Source organism: Petromyzon marinus, chromosome 59 (assembly GCF_048934315.1).
Source record: "Petromyzon marinus isolate PM22_M1 ecotype Great Lakes invasive population chromosome 59, UKy_Petmar_22M1.pri1.0, whole genome shotgun sequence".
NCBI lineage: Eukaryota > Metazoa > Chordata > Hyperoartia > Petromyzontiformes > Petromyzontidae > Petromyzon > Petromyzon marinus.
This window is the reverse complement of record NC_133725.1, coordinates 10,513,185-10,531,124: the sequence shown is the minus strand read 5'-3', so window position 1 is coordinate 10,531,124 and position 17,940 is coordinate 10,513,185. Positions and strand designations below refer to the sequence as shown.

The window sequence follows — 17,940 nt, the reverse complement described above, 5'->3', positions numbered from 1 at the left end:
TCCTCCTCAGCTCCTCCGCTATACAGCGTCGTCGTACACAGCGAAACCCAATCTCACTTCTCTGTCTCCGCACACCTCGTCTCCAGCTCCTCTATTACTACGCTCTCTCCACTGCTAACTGCTCCGTCTTCTTCAGCTTCACTACGCTCTCTCCACTGCTAACTGCTCCGTCTTCTTCAGCTTCACTACGCTCTCTCCACTGCTAACTGCTCCGTCTTCTTCAGCTTCGCTATCACTATGCTCAGTGCACTGCTAACTGCTTCGTCTTGCTTCAGCTTCGCTATCACCATGCTCCAACTCTCTTCTAAACTCTGTTTCCGAACTCCACGTCTTCACCGCACAGCTCCCAACTCCAATCTCTTCCTCTCTCTCTTTCTCCCCCCAATTTATCCCCATTCTCATTTTCGTTAAGTAATTGGTCCACGTGCCTCCGCACGCCTCGCATCTTCAACCACCTGCCTTTTTCCAGACACCTCGACACCTCCTCGGCCGCAGCAACAGCACCAACCAATCACAGCCCTTCTGGCTTAATTGGCTCGACCGTTACCTCATCACCACAGCCTCTTCACCTGGCTGTCCTAACACGACCCCACTGTTTCCGCCGTCTCCTCAGGCTGACCCCAGATAAACCCCACACTTCTAGATTTAAAGCTTTCGTGACTGCAAGGATCCATATTGTTTGGTTCTATTCGGTAAAGTCACGTAAAAAACAACAACAAATAAAAAAAATTCACGACGTTTCGGCCACAACACAAGTGGCCTTCATCAGATGAAGGGACCAGACTGTCTAGAGGACAGCGCTGGAGTGAAGGAGTGAACACAGCCAAGCTCAGACTGCGACCTTTAAGCTGAGTGAGAGGAAGCAGAGCGCCTTGACAAAGGAATTACCATAAAAATTAGCATTTAATTGGCGGACTTAGCATGATGAGCATTGTACGGGGGGGGGGGGGGGCATGTGCAGACCTGCGAGGGGGGGAGGGGGGGGGTTTACATATTGATGGTGTGAAAAGGGAATTTAAGCAGCTGCAAAAGTTTGGGATACCACTACTTGAAAAAATATACTGTACCATTGAAAATTAGTTTAATGTTTGGTTTGATTCAGAACATCTTTCCAATGGTTGCATAATTTGAAACCATCCTCTCGGTTGAAATTGTGTGTGTTTGTAAATCTGAATTGCCTCGTGAACAAATCTCTGATAAAAACCCGTGGGTTTGCAAAGAACCTTGGTATCGGATAAAATTACATCGTAATCACCCACAGTGTTGTAACAGTGATCAGCTACGACAGAAGATTTCGTTCTGCCGTGTTTCAAATCTGATTTGTGCTCGCGAATTCGGTTAGAGACAAGTCGTTTCGTCTCCCCGATATAGCAGTCACCACAGGTGCAGGTGAATTTGTAAACTCCGGGGTACTGTAAGTCAGGAATGACATCCTTCACGAATCAAACCAAACATTAAACTAATTTTCAACGGTACAGTATATTTTTTCAAGTAGTGGTATCCCAAACTTTCGCAGCTGCTTAAATTCCCTTTTCACACCATCAATATGCAAACTCCCCCCCTCCCCCCTCGCAGGTCTGCACATGCCCCCCCCCCCCTGTACATTGTTCATCATGCTAAGTCCGCCAATTAAATGCAAATTTTTATGCTAATTCCTTCGTCAAGGCGCTCTGCTTCCTCTCACACAGCTTAAAGGTCGCAGTCTGAACTTGGCTGTGTTCACTCCATCGCTGTCCTCTAGACAGTCTGGTCCCTTCACCTGATGACTTTACCGAATAGAACCAAACAGTATGGATCCTTGCAGTCACGAAAGCTTTAAATCTAGAATTGATAACCTCTACGGGGAGGGCTTTCACCTATCTGTTAGAGCTTTTAACAGACAACGGGACAAGAAGTCACAGCTCATCGAGACGCTGACCTTCCTCAAAAGATGCCGCGATCACAAGGTAATACCCATCGCTTTCACACTCACTTCTGCTGCTGTATCTTCTCCGAATTCTAAACAGATTCTGTTTAAGACCAGCCTATCTTTAATCTCAGAGAGGATAAGGCTACTTCAATTTGAACTCGATACTTTAGACAGGACTCTCCTACAAGCTCATTTAATGTTAACAGAAAAAATGTCACCTTCTGATTGGAATCACGTAGACAACATGACTGCTTCTTCTGCTGATTCACTGTCAGTCAAATGTAAATCTAACCTGATTTCTAAATTCAACCACCTATCAAAGAAGAACCCAGTTCCACATATAACAAAACTAGACGTCAACAAAATCGTCATTAATCAGAGTAGCACCCCGATTTCGGACAATCTGAAAACAGTACTGGCTAGAGGGCTGAATTTTGCTGCCACCCCAAAACACATACCAGTAGATGATATCATCTCTCAGGTCGATGTAGCCCTCAAAGGCGTAGGACACATCCAAGCAGACGTTGCGAGAGCTGCAATAGCCACTATTCTTAAGAATGCTAAGAAACCCATTAGTAACATCAGCAAAAATGAACGCTCTGAACTCGCGAATTTAAAAAACAGAAGTGATTTAGTCATCCTCTCAGCCGATAAAGGCAACGCTACTGTAAATATGGCTAAAGATTCATACAACAACAAAATCCAGAATCTGCTCAACGATGGAAGTTACTCAAAAATCAAAAATGACCCTACTAATAGCCTAGCGATAAAAAAACCAACAAGATCATCACAAGTTCGACCTCCCTAATCGACCCAACTAAACGTCCCTCCCTAAAACCTTCTGCTGCAAGACCCCCTAGATTCTATGGTCTTCCCAAGATTCATAAAGAAGGCACCCCACTACGACCCATCGTATCCACGATCAACTCCCCTACCTATAGACTAGCCCGTTTTCTGTCAGATACCTTGCTGCCTTATACTGGCAAGACCGCCTCAGCAGTACTTAACTCAGCACAATTGGTCTCTATGGTCAAAGACGTTGTACTGTCCCCTGACCATATCCTTGTCAGCTTCGATGTGGTCTCTTTGTTCACCAAGGTCCCAGACCTGATACCATTGAAATAATTGAAAATTTGGTCCAATATGGACTAGACCCCGATACACCTGCACTGGTTAGGCACTGCCTCAACGATAACCTACTTTACTTGAATGGCTCCTTCTATAAACAAAATGAGGGTACCCCCATGGGATCCCCCTTGTCACCAGTGATAGCCAATATTTTCATGGAGAAATTTGAATCAGACGCCATCCAGACTTCCACCCTCAGACCTTCCCTGTGGATGAGATATGTAGACGACACTTTCCTCATTTGGCCACATGGCCTCCCGGCTTTGAACCTTTTCCTAGACCACATTAATTCCAGACACCCCGCCATCAAATTCACCATGGAAGTGGAGAAAGATGGCAAGCTGCTATTCTTGGATGTTCTGTTTGAGAGGAGACCTGATGGCTCATTGGGACATTCTGTCTACAGGAAACCCACCCACACAGATTCCTACTTGAAACCTGATTCCCATCACCACCCGATGCAAAAGAATTATCTCATCAAAACGTTATACCACAGGGCTCATTGCATTTCGGACCAACACCACCTGACCAGTGAATTAAAACATGTACATCTGACCCTAAAAAGGAATGGATACTCTGATCTGTACCATCCGCCAAGCTGTTTCTCCCTCCATACAGAAACAACCACTTGATACTCCAATCAAAACCATCACACTACCATATCTAGCAGGTGTTACTAAAAAGATCTCCAAAATTCTAAGCAAACACAAGATCCTGGTCCGGTTCAATACAGTACACAAAATCCGTGACCTGATCCCTTCCGTGAAGGATGTCATTCCTGACTTACGGTACCCCGGAGTTTACAAATTGACCTGCACCTGTGGTGACTGCTATATCGGGGAGACGAAACGACATGTCTCTGACCGAATTCGCGAGCACAAATCAGATTTGAAACACGGCAGAACGAATTCTTCTGCCGTAGCTGATCACTGTTACAACACTGTGGGTGATCACGATATAATGTTCTCCGATACCAAGATTCTTTGCAAACCCACGGGTTTTTATCAGACATTTGTTAACGAGGCAATTCAGATTTACAAATACAGACACAATTTCAACTGAGAGGATGGTTTCAAATTAAGCAAACATTGGAAAGATCTTCTGAATCAACCCAAACATTAAACTAATTTTCAATGGTACAGTATATTTTTTCAAGTAGTGGTATCCCAAACTTTCGCAGCTGCTTAAATTCCTTTTCACACCATCAATATGTAAACTCCTCCCCTCGCAGGTCTTCACATGCTCCCCCCCTGTACATTATTCATCATGCTAAGTCCGCCAATTAAATGCAAATTTTTATGCTAATTCCTTTGTCAAGGTGTTCTGCGTCCTCTCACACAGCTTAAAGGTCGCAGTCTGAGCTTGGCTGTGTTCACTCCAGCGCTGTCCTCTGGACAGTCTGGTCCCTTCACCTGATGAAGGCCACTTGTGTTGTAGCCGAAACGTCGTGATTTTTTTCATTTTTTGTTGTTTTTTACGTGACTTTACCAAATAGAACCAAACAGTATAAACCCCACACTGGCCGTGTGATCAATACAATCACGCAGTTTCCCCAGCACACCTTCCTACTCCACTACATCTTTACCAGGTAAGTCCCCACTGAGCTATGTAGCTTTCTTTTTTTCAGAAGCCACCTGGCCATCACAAATGATAGCCCAAGGGTGATTGTTACATTGGGGAAATGAAACAATATATCTTGAACCGTGTCCGTGAGCACAAGGCAGATCTGAAACATGGCAGAACCAATACCTCCGCCATAGCTGACCATTGTTATAACGCTGTGGGCTCGCATGATATTGTTTTTTTCCGAGACCAAGGTGCTCTGCAAACCTTCGGGCTACTAGCAAAGGTTTGTTCATGAAGCTATCCAGATGTATAAACACAGACATATCTTCAACCGAGAAAATTGATTCAAATTGAGCAATCATTGGAAAGATGTTATTAACCAGGTAAAACCTTAACTGCTTCATGGTGTTGCCTTCACTTTCCGCATCTCCAATTTCTTCAGCTTCCCACTCCCCTCCCCATACCCCCCCCCCCCCCTCTATCTCTCCTCCCTGGCTCCTCCCCCCTTCTCTTACCTATATAGTCTCTTGCTTACAGCAGCTCTTTTGCCCACTTCAGCAATTGTTTCTTGCTGTGGTTTGTCCCACCTGATGATGGACGCTTGTGTTGTGCCCGAAGCATCGTGATTTAATTTATTTTATATTTTATGCCTATGTGACTTTACCGAAAGAACCAAAGAGTATAGCCCAAGGGAGTTTGTGTAGGTGGGAGCGGTGGTGTAGCACAGTAGGGGGCACAGGTGGTGCATCGGCCAGTCATCTCAGTCAAGCAACCAATGGCAACCTGGGTCTGTCTGTCTGTGACCTCCTGCTGCCAGCGGGCGTTCGACGCTTCATGTGGCCTTAACCTGCACGTAGCCTGGCACGAGCGCCGTGGTGACATCACCACTTCGTGGCGAATGGCGGTTGTTGTTTATGGTCGTCTCACGGTTAGCGCTACGCTGCACTACGAACCCAGCGACCCGAGTTCAATTCCCGCTCACGGCCAACACTGGTGACGATTCCGTTCCTGGGCCTCCCCTTGGTCGACTCAGCCTCAAATGAGTACCTGGTGCATTGTGTAAACATCGCCACTGGGGAGATAAAGGCGGACGGATGTGGTGCTGGCCACACACCCCCCTTCGTGTATCAAAGGTGCTGCTCGTTAACAGCACTTGCACCCGACAGTCCTGTCGAAGGCTACATGGGGGATCTTTGTCTTTGTTTGGTGGTGCAGCTGAGCAGGCGCAACTGCACAGCGAGTACCTCTACCGCAAGGCGCACGAGGCCAAGAAGATTTTCATGGAGGAGAAGGCACGGCTCAAGAGGGCGCTCGATGGTAACGGGCAGTGAGAAGGATCTAGAGATGGGCTCACGACGACAAGACGGACGAGAGACAGCGAGACAGACTAGAGACGGATCTAGAGACAATGAGACACGCAAGATGGACTAAGATGGGACAAGACGGTCTGACAATACAGGCGAGAAGAAAACCGCGCTTGGAAAGTGTTTCCGAATGAATCCATGCGTGCGCATGATTTTCCTTCCTTGTTAATTCTCCTCCGCCCGACCCACACCCACTGCCCCCCTCCCCCGTCCCCTGACGTCGTCACCGTAGAAAACCTGGTGCTGCCTATGGACCTGCGGTGGGAGGTGCTTGAACTCCAGAAGGCCGTGGAGTTCGACGACCAGAGAGGGGAGGGTGATCTCACATCCCTCACCATCACGTCTCCTCGCATCTCTCTCTCTCTTCCTTCCCGCGAGACTCCCGAGGCAGGGGGATAAGCGTCGCGCGTCTCCGCCCGCTAGACACGCCGAGTCGGCGCGCATCCACGGCTCGTCGTCGGTCCTTCCTGCCAAGCGGTGGCACCGTGTTTTGCCGCAGAGGTTCGCGGTTCGAGAACGGCGGGCCCTCAACCCCCCCCCCCCCCCACCGGTTTAATGGGTTTAATGCCGCAGTTGCGTTGACCGTAAATACCGCACGGCGATTGCTTCCCAAGTGGACTTTGAAAAATCCCGTGGCGTGAACGCGGAAAAGAGTCGGCCGTGTGTGTGTGTGTGGTGGCTGGCGTAAATTTTGGTGGAATGTCGAATGAAGGCGGTGGTCACCACATCACGTGTGCTTCTGGAGCGGTCTTCCTTCTGGAGCAGCCTTCCTTACAATATTAGGAAGCCATTGGAGCTTTGCACTTTTAAATCATCGACTAGATTGACAAACTCATTTCTTGAGAACTGCTTTTTGTGGTTAGTTTGTCACACTTCCGATTACCACGGTTGGCTATGTGCTGTAACAAAGAGGTTTAACATACACTGACCCACTCATTCACTCACTCATCATCTTACTCAATTTACCCACTCAACTGCCATATCAATCACCTACTCTTGCAATTGGGACTCTTCCAGGTCTCATTAGTGCTCAGCTGGCTACACAAAATCAACGCGATCACTGCAGAGTGATATTCTAAAACATTCCTGGTCGCTCCTTCCATCCACCCATACACACACCTTCACTCACCCGCACGGGGAAGTATGGCAAATGATAACCTACCCTCTCTGTCCCCCCTGCCCCATCTACCCCCTCTCTCTATCCACACCCCCCCCCCCCCGTGTCAGTAGGAGTGAGCAGCCACATGGATGACGAATACCGCTGAGCTGGCGTGAAGGACCCACACATCATGGTGACGACCTCTCGCGACCCCGGCTCCCTCCTCAAGCAGTTCATCAAGATGCGGGCACGGGGTCACAGGGGCTACAGGGTTTGGGGTCACATGAGGGATGTGGGTCCCCGTGTATTGCGTGTGTACAAACGCGCAAAGACAGAGGTCCCCCATATAGCCTTAACAGGCTCTTGGGGCAGGTGCTGTTTGCGAGGGTTTGGGTGGCCAGCATCACGACTGGCCGCCTTTATCTCTCTAGTGATGATGTTTACACACAGCACTAGGTACTCATTTGAGGCTGAGTCGATCTAGGGGAGGCCCAGGACCAGTTCAGATAATCGCCACTGGTGTTGGCTATAAACAGAAATCAACCTCGGATTACCAGGTTTGTGGGGCAGCATGCTAACTGCTAAATTATCGCACACACACACATGTTCGCTATCGGCTTTAGAATCAGTTCCTTGCACCTCACACGAGCCGTGTCGACCAATCATCGGGCTTGTGCAGTGTGAGACAACTCGCATCCGTTGAGTTAACCTGAAGAAATCTAGTTATTGGTGAAAGGTGGAGGCTGTGTGGGGAGGTGGGGGGTCGTCAGTGGTGGAGCGTTGGACACTTTGGTTTGGTGCATGCAGCTTTTGTCAACTTCATTCCTCGCGATTCAGTCCGCCTTTATCCTATGATCGATCCTTTCCATTGATCGAAAAATGTATCTACTGTAGCACTGTACGCACGGTCGGTGGTCACGGGAAAGATGTACCATTGGGGGCACCACTGTGGCGAGATGTTAACTTCCTCACGTGGTATACAGGAGATCGTAGGTTCAATCCTGACCCTGATGCCTGCTGTATATTTGGAGCTGCGTGTCTCTCTTTTTGACGAGTCGCGTGGATTTCTGTCCAGGTCTTCCTGTTTTTCCCTCTGCATTTAGAATCAACGTCCGTTTAAGAGTATTTGGCTGCTATAAATTTCCACATGACGATAAGCCACTTAGTTGAGCTATGATTTGTGGCCAGGTCGCTTCTGGAAAAGAGCTGCATAGCTCAGTGGGCCTTACCTGGTAAAATAAAAATAGTAAAGTTTTTCCAATGGCGCATCCCAGTTGTGCCAACACGGGGTTTGGCGACCGCGTATACCGGTACGGCTCGGCTTCCGCAATGGAAAAAACAAACAACACAACCCGAGTCGGATGCAGTGGGGGGGCAGGGAGGTGGGGGGGGCGAAAGCAGCGTGGCCGGGACGGACGCCGGTGGGAAGAGCGGACTCGGCGTGTGACCACTTGCTGTCATGTTACCACACCACCCTCCCACCACCACCGCAGGAGATGAAGCTGATCCTGCCGAACGCTCAGCCGATGAACCGCGGAGGCCACAAGCTGGAGGCGCTGGTGCGGGCGTGCTGCGCCAACACCGTCACCGACTTCATCATCCTGCATGAGCACCGCGGTATGCCAGGCACGCGCACGCACCGCAGTCGACAAAGCTCCCCCGTGTAGCCTTTAACAGGCTGTCAGGGCAAGTGCTGTTTGTCGAGTGACCTACGAAGGCCGGCAGAGCACACAGCGGGGTGGGTGGTGTGGTCATTACCGCATCTGGCCCCTTTTGTCTCCCCACTGTCGATGCTTGGACACACCGGAAATCGAAGTCAGGTCACCGGATTTGTAGTGTAATGAGATAGCCACTCCGCTCCCGCTCCCCGGTGTGATGCATGGTGTGACGTGTGTGATGCGGTGCAACAGACAGGGGATGGAGGTGTATTTAACTGTGTGTACGATGTGCGGTGTGTAGTATGATGCTGCAGACGGGGGATTGCGGTGTCTTAACTGTCTGTGCAGTGTTATGTGGTGTGATGCCGCAGATGGTATGGCAGTGTGTCTAACTCTCCAGGAAACTGTCTGTGTGACACCTGTGGTGTGTCTAACTCTCCGGCGTGCTGTCCATGTGACACGTGGTACGATGCCACAGACGGGATAGTGATGTGCCACCTGCCGCTGGGCCCCACGGCGTACTTGACGGCACGACATCCGGACGTGGACACGATGTCCAAGGCATTGCCACACCTCGTGATGCACAACTTCACGTCACGACTCGGAAAGAGGGTGCGTGCGGGCACCGTGCCAGTCTCACCCACATCTTCCTCGCCAATCCCCCAAGCACAAGATCCCTCGTATAGCCTATAACCCTTTCTCATTTCCATGATGTACATATACGTCATCGAAACGGAACCGTAAGAAAAACTCAAGTATGTCTTCTGAACCCTGAAGACATACCGAGGCTCCCATAAGGCCATGCGGGAGGGCGTGTGACATAGTTTTGTTCCATACAGTGCCGGTCGTGTCACTATGGTTCTCTGCGGTGAGGGCAATGTATTTTTAAAACAGCAGAGCTACACCTCTATAAATAAAATAAACGCCGAGCCGCTCGCGCGTACCGAGATTCAGCGGTGAACGTGACACCTACCACCCGGCAATTTGCAGATGTCTCGGAATGGGAAAGAGTGAGCAGACTTTTGGGCCAGGTACTGTGTGTCCGCCTGTATATTCGGAGTTTGCATGTTCTCCTCCTGGTCACTTTGATTTTTCTCCGGGTCCTCCGGGTTTTTCCCTACACATTTATAAAATTGAATTTCGAGTATTTGGCTGCTAAACATTTTTTTGTGAAAAAGAGTTACATAGCTCAGTGGTAAAATAAAAATAGTTTCGTTTTACTTTAGTTTTTGAGTAACGGGACAGAGTTTTTATTTAACGCCATCTCTGAAGCTGAAGGCGCGTAATGTTGTTCATTTGTTAATGCATACGCTGTATTAAACAGGGCGGCCGCTGGCCTCTAACTGGCAAACGTCTGCGAGGACGCTTAATGAGAGTCCAGCGCAGTCCGTGTAACTTGCCGCATCCCCTCCCGTGACTTCTGTGCCCCCCCCCCCCCTCCCAACAGGCACAACGTCTACAAGCGCGACGGCAAGGACATCGAGTTGAAGGAGGTGGGACCGTGATTCGAGATGGAGCGTAAGTCTGCCTGACACATTGTTACTCGTCTCCACTTTACACCCCAGCAGAGGCGGTGGAAATTCCACATTCCTTGTGGACTTCCCTACGAAGTGGTTGTAAATTTTATCGACCCCTGAGAGGATGATGGGCTGAATGTAAGAGTCTAGCCTCGGGCTAGGTGGCCCGCGGGTGACTTGTAGAGCGGATCGGAACTTGAGTCGGTGGGGCCGCTGCTCTGGTCGCATTCGCTGTACCGTGACCCGACTCGCATTCCCCCACCCCGGATGCGATGTGTAAATTCAAATATGATCGGACGTAATGCTGGCCACCCACACCCACCCCTTGGTGTGCCGTGCTGGCTTTCCTACATGCTAACACACGAACAGCGCTTTTCCCACGCCGTCTGTTAAAGGCTGCATGGGGGGGATCTTTGCTTTTGTGTGTCGCGCAGTCTACGGGTAAACTGGGCACGCTGGACAACGCGGCCACCGCCGAGGTGGAGTGGCCTTGGTGACCGTACATGAACACGGCGAAGAAGAGGAAGTTCCTGAGCGTGGAGTGAGGGGGGCGACTTCCCCCCCCCCCACGGGCCTGGGGGGAGGGGCATTGGGGGGGGGGGTTGTCCCTGGAAAGCCGGAGTTGGAGTCGAACCTCGCGGCGCTCTCCGCCGAGGCTCGAGACGTTGAGGAGAGGTCGCCGCGTGGATAGGGCAGTGCGTGAATCGCTGTTCCAACCCTCGTCACACACGCACATCATACGCGTCACACTCACATTGCGGATGTACATTTATCAAACACAAACATGCACATCGTCGCATGCGTCGCACACAGAAGCACACAATTGCACAAAAAGACAAAGGTACTCCGTAACGCCGTTAACAGATTGCTGGGGCAAGTGCTGTTAACGGGTAGCACCTATGATGGCCGGCATGGCACAGAAGTGGTTGTGTGGCCAGCCCCACGTCTGGCTGCCTTTGTCCTCCCCAGTTTTGCGATGTTATACACACCACACTACGTACTCAGATGGCTGAGTTCGTAGTGCGCTAACCACTGCACCACCGCTCCCCAAACAGTGTACATACACGTGTACACAAAACGAAACATTAACATTTATTTAAGTAACAAAAAATAAAATACCAAGTCAGGCAGATGGAGAAAGTGGCGTGTCGCCGTGCACAGCAACGCTCTCGTAGCTACTCGCCTAGGGTGGGAGCTCTTGGCTTCAATGCCACCCGGGATGTTTAGATGTGAAAACCTGCCATAAATAATATTTTTGGGAAGTCACAAGCGCCTTAAGTTGCATCTCATCTCGACCATTTTAATGGGCTGTATAGCTCTGTTTCAGGAACGACCGGGCCACAAATGAAAGCGCTATAAAGTGGCTTGTCACGCAGAAATATATAGCAGCCAAATACTTTTAAACGCATGTTTCTAAATGTGGAGGGAAAAACCGAAGGACCCAGAGAAAAATCCACGCGGTCACGGGGAGAACATGCAAACTCCAGATATACAGGCGTCGGGATTTAACCCACGACCTCTATACCAGGCGAGGCCCCAAGGTGAATCAGCACTTGGCCTGCGAGTGGGTATTATTAGTCTGTCAGTAGGGGGTAATGATTCCGGATTTCAGTCTCAATTGAAACTGAAATCTGGAACACTTTTGTCATATTTTGCTCGTATAAGTGTGTTCATAAAATACAAGTTTGGTCATTGAGAGAGTTATAAATGTCCTATACGCATTTCATGTTTATTGTGTTTATTGTATTTAATGTATGAAGAAAATACAATTTTGTATATGCTACAGTATGTTTCACACGTTATTCAGTGACACTGCATATGACGGGCAATGTTTGGGGCAATCGGCCTTCAACATGGAAAATACATCGAGGCCACATGACCCGTGGCCACCGCCACTTCAACCGTGGCCCCACCACTTCAACCGTGGCCCCATTGGCACGTTGATGTGTGGCTCTGCCTTCACCTATGGTGAGAATGAGACCAGAAAAATTACAGGAGGCCGACTCCATATGAGTCTGTCACGCTCTGGATCTCGCTAATGGGACGTCGGATGAAAATAAAACATGGAAGCGACAAGTTTCTTCTCTGGCGAGGACATTCCCACAAGATTGCCGCCTTTCCCAATTAATGGAATTTGCCCCAACATCACCCTGATCCAAACCAGCGGGAGCTGAAATCTTCCAGAAGGTTCAGGATTTATTGGTGCAATCGTTCGGATGTTGGTGTCCGCATGGACTTGCATTTAAAACCCCCGGTCCGCTTGACGTCTTTTAAACAATACCTGTGGTCGGGTCCGCTCCCCCACCTTTCTATCCCCTGATTTTTTTTTTATAACCGGTGTAGTATATGTTGACGGTGTGTGCGTGTATCACAACGTGATGTAACCGGGCCCTCGAATTGCCTCAAGAAATGAATAAACAACATCTGTCGCTTTGCTGTTGTGATGTCACCACGAGGCGCCGAATGACGGTGGGACGGCGTCGTCGCACTCGTCGAGTGAACAAGGGCTCCGTGAAATGACGGTGCGGATTGCGCCAAGCGTATAGAGGTCGCTGATTGCGCGCCCCTGTGGCTCGACCACTCGTGGGTCCACCTCAAAGTTCCTGTGCCCATTTGAACCTCATTGCCTGCGATGATGCTGCTGCTGCCATGGAAGAACACACGTGGCGCCCTCTTGTCTCTCCATGTTGTCTTTCACGTCCCATCGCAGTTTTCAGGTCACTTGATGTTTACAGCCTCCGGTAAGGAGGCAGTGAGGTTCAGCCGCTCGATTTTTCTTCCTTTAGTGCACAGTACCGTACACGGATACGGGCACAGTACGACACCGCAGCTTTATTGATTGTTCAACAAAAAAGACCATCCCTCGCCCAATCTAGTTACCTATACGGTGTAATATATGGCGAGACATTTGTTAACGTAAAAAAAATGGAACTGTAATGCTGAAAATTATACTCCATGAAACTCGGGGTTTTATGGAGTATCTGAGGGCTTCTCAACGCTTCATGCCTCGCCCCCACTGATGCCCTCTTCTCCCCACTCCTACTACTGACGATTGTATGTAGGGTGTGTAGGCATTTACTTCCGACTGTTGTATGTAGGGTGGTGGGGTGGTGGTGGTGGGAGTAAATGAGATTTAAAACTGGGTGCTCAACTTGAACTCACCACCACTCACATCATGTATGCACTCATCCGCCATCTTGCTCACTGACCCTGTTTCCGTGTTGATGGTGTGAGTCCGTATTGATGCTGTGAGTTTGTTGATCGTGTGAGTCTGTTGATGCTGTGAGTCTGTGTTGATCGTGGGAGTCTGTGTCGATCATGTGAGTCTGTGTTGATGCTGTGAGTCCGTGTTGATGGCTCGGGGGCACGGTACAGAAGGACAGTACAACTGTAGAGTAATAGTTGTCCAGCAGCGGCAACTGCGGTGGACGGGGAGTACACACGCCAGTGAGCCTCACGCGGGTTTGTCAGCAGGGCGGAGGCACTGGGACAAGGATCACAGAGACCCTGTCTGGAAGACCCTGGAACCCGCTCGTGGGTTGGAGAAGGGAGGCGCGGCCAGGGCGGAGCCAGGCCGCGCCGAGTCGGATAAAAGCAGCGGAGAGCGAGAGCTCGTGGTTGCAGGTTCTGGGAAGTGGAGTCGTCTCGTTGGCACTGTCTTTGCCGACTTGGTCGCTGCCGTCTTCACTAGATAATTGGGCGGCCGGATAGTTGTTGGCTGTCTCGGTCGATGCCGTCAGTGTAACATGGTGAGGGTTGTGTCTAAGCTAGGCTATTTGACTTGGGAGAAGCGAGGGCGAGTCTGTGAACCTGATGGTGTTAAATAAGGAAAGTGCGGAAGGTACGGGAGAGGATGAGGAAGATCGTGGGATGGATGGGGGAGGATGAGAAGATAGTGGGAGGGACGGGGGAGGAAGAAAGTGGGAGGGATAGGAGAGAAAGAAGGAGATAGCGGGGGGGACGGGAGAGGAAGAGGGAGATAGTGGGAGGGAAGGGGGCGGAAGAGGGAGATAGTGGCAGGAAAGGGGAATGAAGAGGGAGATAGTTGGAGCGACTGGGGAAGTAGAGGGAGATAGTGGGAGTGATTTGGGAGGATTAGGCAGATCGGTTAGAGTAAGAAGGTGATAGTGGGAAGGAAGGGGAAGGAAGAGAGAGAGAGAGTGCGAGGGATTGGAGATGCAGAGGGAGATAGTGGGAAGGATGGGGGAAGAAAAGGGAGATAGTGCGAGGGACGGGAGAAGAGGGAGATAGTAGAGCCAAGTGGGAGGAAGAGGGAGATAGTGGAAGGTACTGGGGAGGAAGTGGGAGATGGTGGGAGGGACGAGGGAGGAAGAGGGAGATGGTGGGACGGATTGGAGAGGTAGATAGTGGGAGGGACGCGAGAAGAAGAGGGAGATAATAGCAGGGACGAGAGAGGAAGAGGGAGATAGCCACTGATGTTCGCCGTGGCCAGAAATTTAAACTCGGTTCACAAAGTTCATGGTGTAGTGGGTGTTGAGGTGGCATATTCTGGCTGGCCAGGAGAAGGCAGTACAGCAAGTGGGATAAGCAACATCTCTGTCTGCATGGGATAGAGGGTTGCCCTTTTGCACGAGTGGGTTTTCTCTGGGTACTCCTGTATCCCCTCATGTTTATGAACGCTCAGTAATTGCCCAATTGAATTATTGCTATGCACCGCGACGTTCGTTTTGCTATGTCATGTGATCAGAATTGGGCGCCACGGTGCCGAGATGTTAACTATTTTGTAGGGTATACAGGAGGTCGTGTATTAAATCCTTACCCTGACACCTTTGTATTTGGAGTTTGTATGTTATCTCCCCGTGGTCGCGTGTATTTTTCTCCGGATCCTCCGGGTTTTCCCTCCACATTTTTTACACATCTTTAGAGTATTTGGCTACTAATGTCCACGTAATAAGCCAATTTGTTGAGCTGTAATTGTGTGGCCGCTTCTGAAAGAGAGCTGTATAGCTCAGTGGGCCTTGCCTGGTTAAAGTAAAAAAAAATAGTCAAATAGTTTGCAATTGTTTATATCTGGGATAAATGCACCCGTGGTTTTAATGATGTGGGGATCTGCGCCTGGCATTTTCAGGTGGGATCCGGAGCAATGAATGAGCCCTGACAAGGCAATGGCCCACCCGTTGATTTGCTCCATGAGGAACTTTTAGGGGGCTCGGGACCGTGGCGCCAAGAAGACCAGCTATTGGACCATGGAGGCACCGAAGGGGGCGGTTTCCCCCCCACACGTAACGCTCGCTATCTGGTCGATAAAAACGTATCAATAGGGTCACAGAGCTTGGGCAATCGTTGGTGCCAGCTTACCAAGTGGCTTCCTTCCTGATTGTCTGTGGTTCCTCGCACCTCTGAGGCCTGCTTGATCACGTTATACGTATAAATATTGTTATCAAGTTCTAAGTGTAAAAAATAATTGTTGTTATTACTCGCCTGTTCTAAACATACGCCTGTTGTTATCATTCGCCTGTTATCATTCGCCTGTTTTCATTTGCCTGTTATCATTCGCCTGTTTTAATTGGCCTGTTATAATTTGCCTGTTGTTTTCTTTCGCCTGTTGCTACCAAGTAATAAGTATAGTTATTGTTGTTGTTGTTATCATTCGCCTGGTGTTAGTGGTGCACGTCTCAAATCCAGCACTGGGGAAGGCAGCGAGGGTTCGTAAATCACCGCACAATGATGTTGTGAAATCCTCTTCCCGTGGGCGTCGAGGTGCATAACCTGCCTCGCCAGGAGAAGGCAGTACAGCAAGTGGACTCATCGCCATCGTCACCTGTACGGTTTAAAATGCTGCCCCTTCACACACGTGGCTTTTCTCTGGGTGCTCCGATTTCCCCCACTTGTACAAACACTCGTTATTAATTAGCCAATAATGCCTCCATACATAGAGTACCGTAGAGCCTGGACAATCGTTGGTGCTGGCTCACCACGTGGCTTCCTTCCTGCATGTCTGTGGCTCCTCGCGCCTCTTGAGTCGTTCTTGTGAGCGCTATATAGCTTTAAATAATAACTACAAATACTCGCCAGAAGGTGGTGACGCAAGCCTGCGATCCAGCACTGTAGAAGGCAGCAAGGGTTGGTGGATCACACAGTAAATATTGTGAAACCCCCTTCCCGTGGACATTGAGGTGCCTTCTCCTGGTTGGCCAGGAGAAAGCATCTGACTGGCCAGGAGAAGGCATTATAGCAAGTGGGATCATCGCCATCGTCACCTGTACGGTTTAAAATGCTGCCCCTTCACATACGTTTGTTTTCTCCGGGTGCTCCGGTTTCCCCCCACTTGTGTAAGCATTCTTTATTCATTGATTGAAAACATCTTACAATAAAAACCAAATTCAGGACCTTACTATGACTCAGCGTGGCTTTCCTGGAGTAAGTCTAATTATTGTTATAAAGAATTACAGGGGCTGTATGATGACACGACTAGAAAGCTGGCTTGCACTGCGGGGAGCTTAATAGTCAACTTGGATTCCGCACCCCTCAATGTCCTTTTTAAGTTCAGTTTGTGCACTTAAGACTCGCACAAACAACCATACTCAGAGAACCATAGATTCCCACTCAGACCCAGAAACCCATAGACTCCAACAGAGACCCATACATTCCTTCAGACACTCAGACTCATACGGCGACCCTATATACTGACACAGGGATCCATAGACTCAGACAGAGATCCATACACTCACAGAGGCCCACAAACTCAGAAATCCATAGACTCGCACAGAGGTCAATAGAATTTAAATCTGAATATTTATTTACACTGGATGAATCCGATGAGCTACAAAGATCTGTTTTCACAGCTGTCCAATCGGGCAGGTCAGAACATAACTAAAAAAATACAAAAAATGACAGGAAAGACAAACTGTTCAAAAATAAACAAATTAAACTAAACTATTTTAATCTTTATTTGAAGCTTTCCTGACTGCAGGAATCCATACTCTTTGGTTCTTTCGGTAAAGTCACGTAGGTATAAATTAAATAAAATTAAAGAAATCACGACGTTTCGATAGCAACATAAGTGATATTTTCAGGTGGGACAACCACAGCAAGAAAATGCTGAAGTCGGCGGGAGAGCTGCCATGGCAAGAGGTTATACAGGTATGAGATGGGGGAGGAGGCAAGGGGGGGGAGAGAGAGGGGAGGGTGTGGGGTAGGGAGAGGAAGGGGGGCCGCGTGAGCGCTAGGAGAAGAGGACGTGAGGCTGGGGTGGGGGGACGTGGGCGGGGCTAGCAGTAATTGACAGGTAATGATGGAAACAACAACACAAGTTAAGGCATTACCTGGTTGATAACATCCTTCCAGTGATTGTTTAATTTGTATCCATCTTTTCGATTGAAGTTTTGTCCTTGGCCTCCGAAAATAACAATATCATGCGAGCACACAGCGTTATAACAATGGCCACTACGGCAGAGGTATTGGTTCTGCCATGTTTCAGATCCACCTTGTGTTCGCGAACACGGTCCGAGACGTGTCGTTTTATTTCTCCAACGTAACTGCGGCCGAAGTTACAACTCAGTTTGTAGACTCCAGGGTATAGACAAAAATTCAACCGAGAAGATGGATACAAATTAAACAATCACTGGAAGGATGTTATCAACCAGGTAATGCCTTAACTTGTGTTGTTGTTTCCATCATTACCTGCCGGTTTTACTGCTGCCCCGCCCATGTCCCCCCACCAGCCTAACGTCCTCTT

General features: G+C 49.3%; 1 protein-coding gene across 3 annotated transcripts in view; it reads left to right on the top strand.

The window, feature by feature from the left end:
* Positions 1–12,675, top strand: part of LOC142905839 (U3 small nucleolar ribonucleoprotein IMP4-like) — a 15,062-nt gene extending 2,387 nt beyond the window's left edge. The window contains exons 3-9 of one of the 3 annotated variants that reach the window (XM_076053108.1): positions 5,819–5,920; positions 6,200–6,468; positions 7,198–7,259; positions 8,560–8,683; positions 9,203–9,336; positions 10,172–10,242; positions 10,676–12,675. In XM_076053108.1, the coding sequence (XP_075909223.1) occupies positions 7,257–7,259; positions 8,560–8,683; positions 9,203–9,336; positions 10,172–10,242; positions 10,676–10,748 (405 nt within the window). In that variant the 5' untranslated portion in view covers positions 5,819–5,920; positions 6,200–6,468; positions 7,198–7,256 and the 3' untranslated portion in view covers positions 10,749–12,675. The remainder of the gene's footprint in view (positions 1–5,818; positions 5,921–6,199; positions 6,469–7,197; positions 7,260–8,559; positions 8,684–9,202; positions 9,337–10,171; positions 10,243–10,675) is intronic. The other 2 variants (XR_012929837.1, XM_076053109.1) reach the window with 2 other exon arrangements.
* The last annotated feature ends 5,265 nt before the right edge of the window (positions 12,676–17,940 follow it).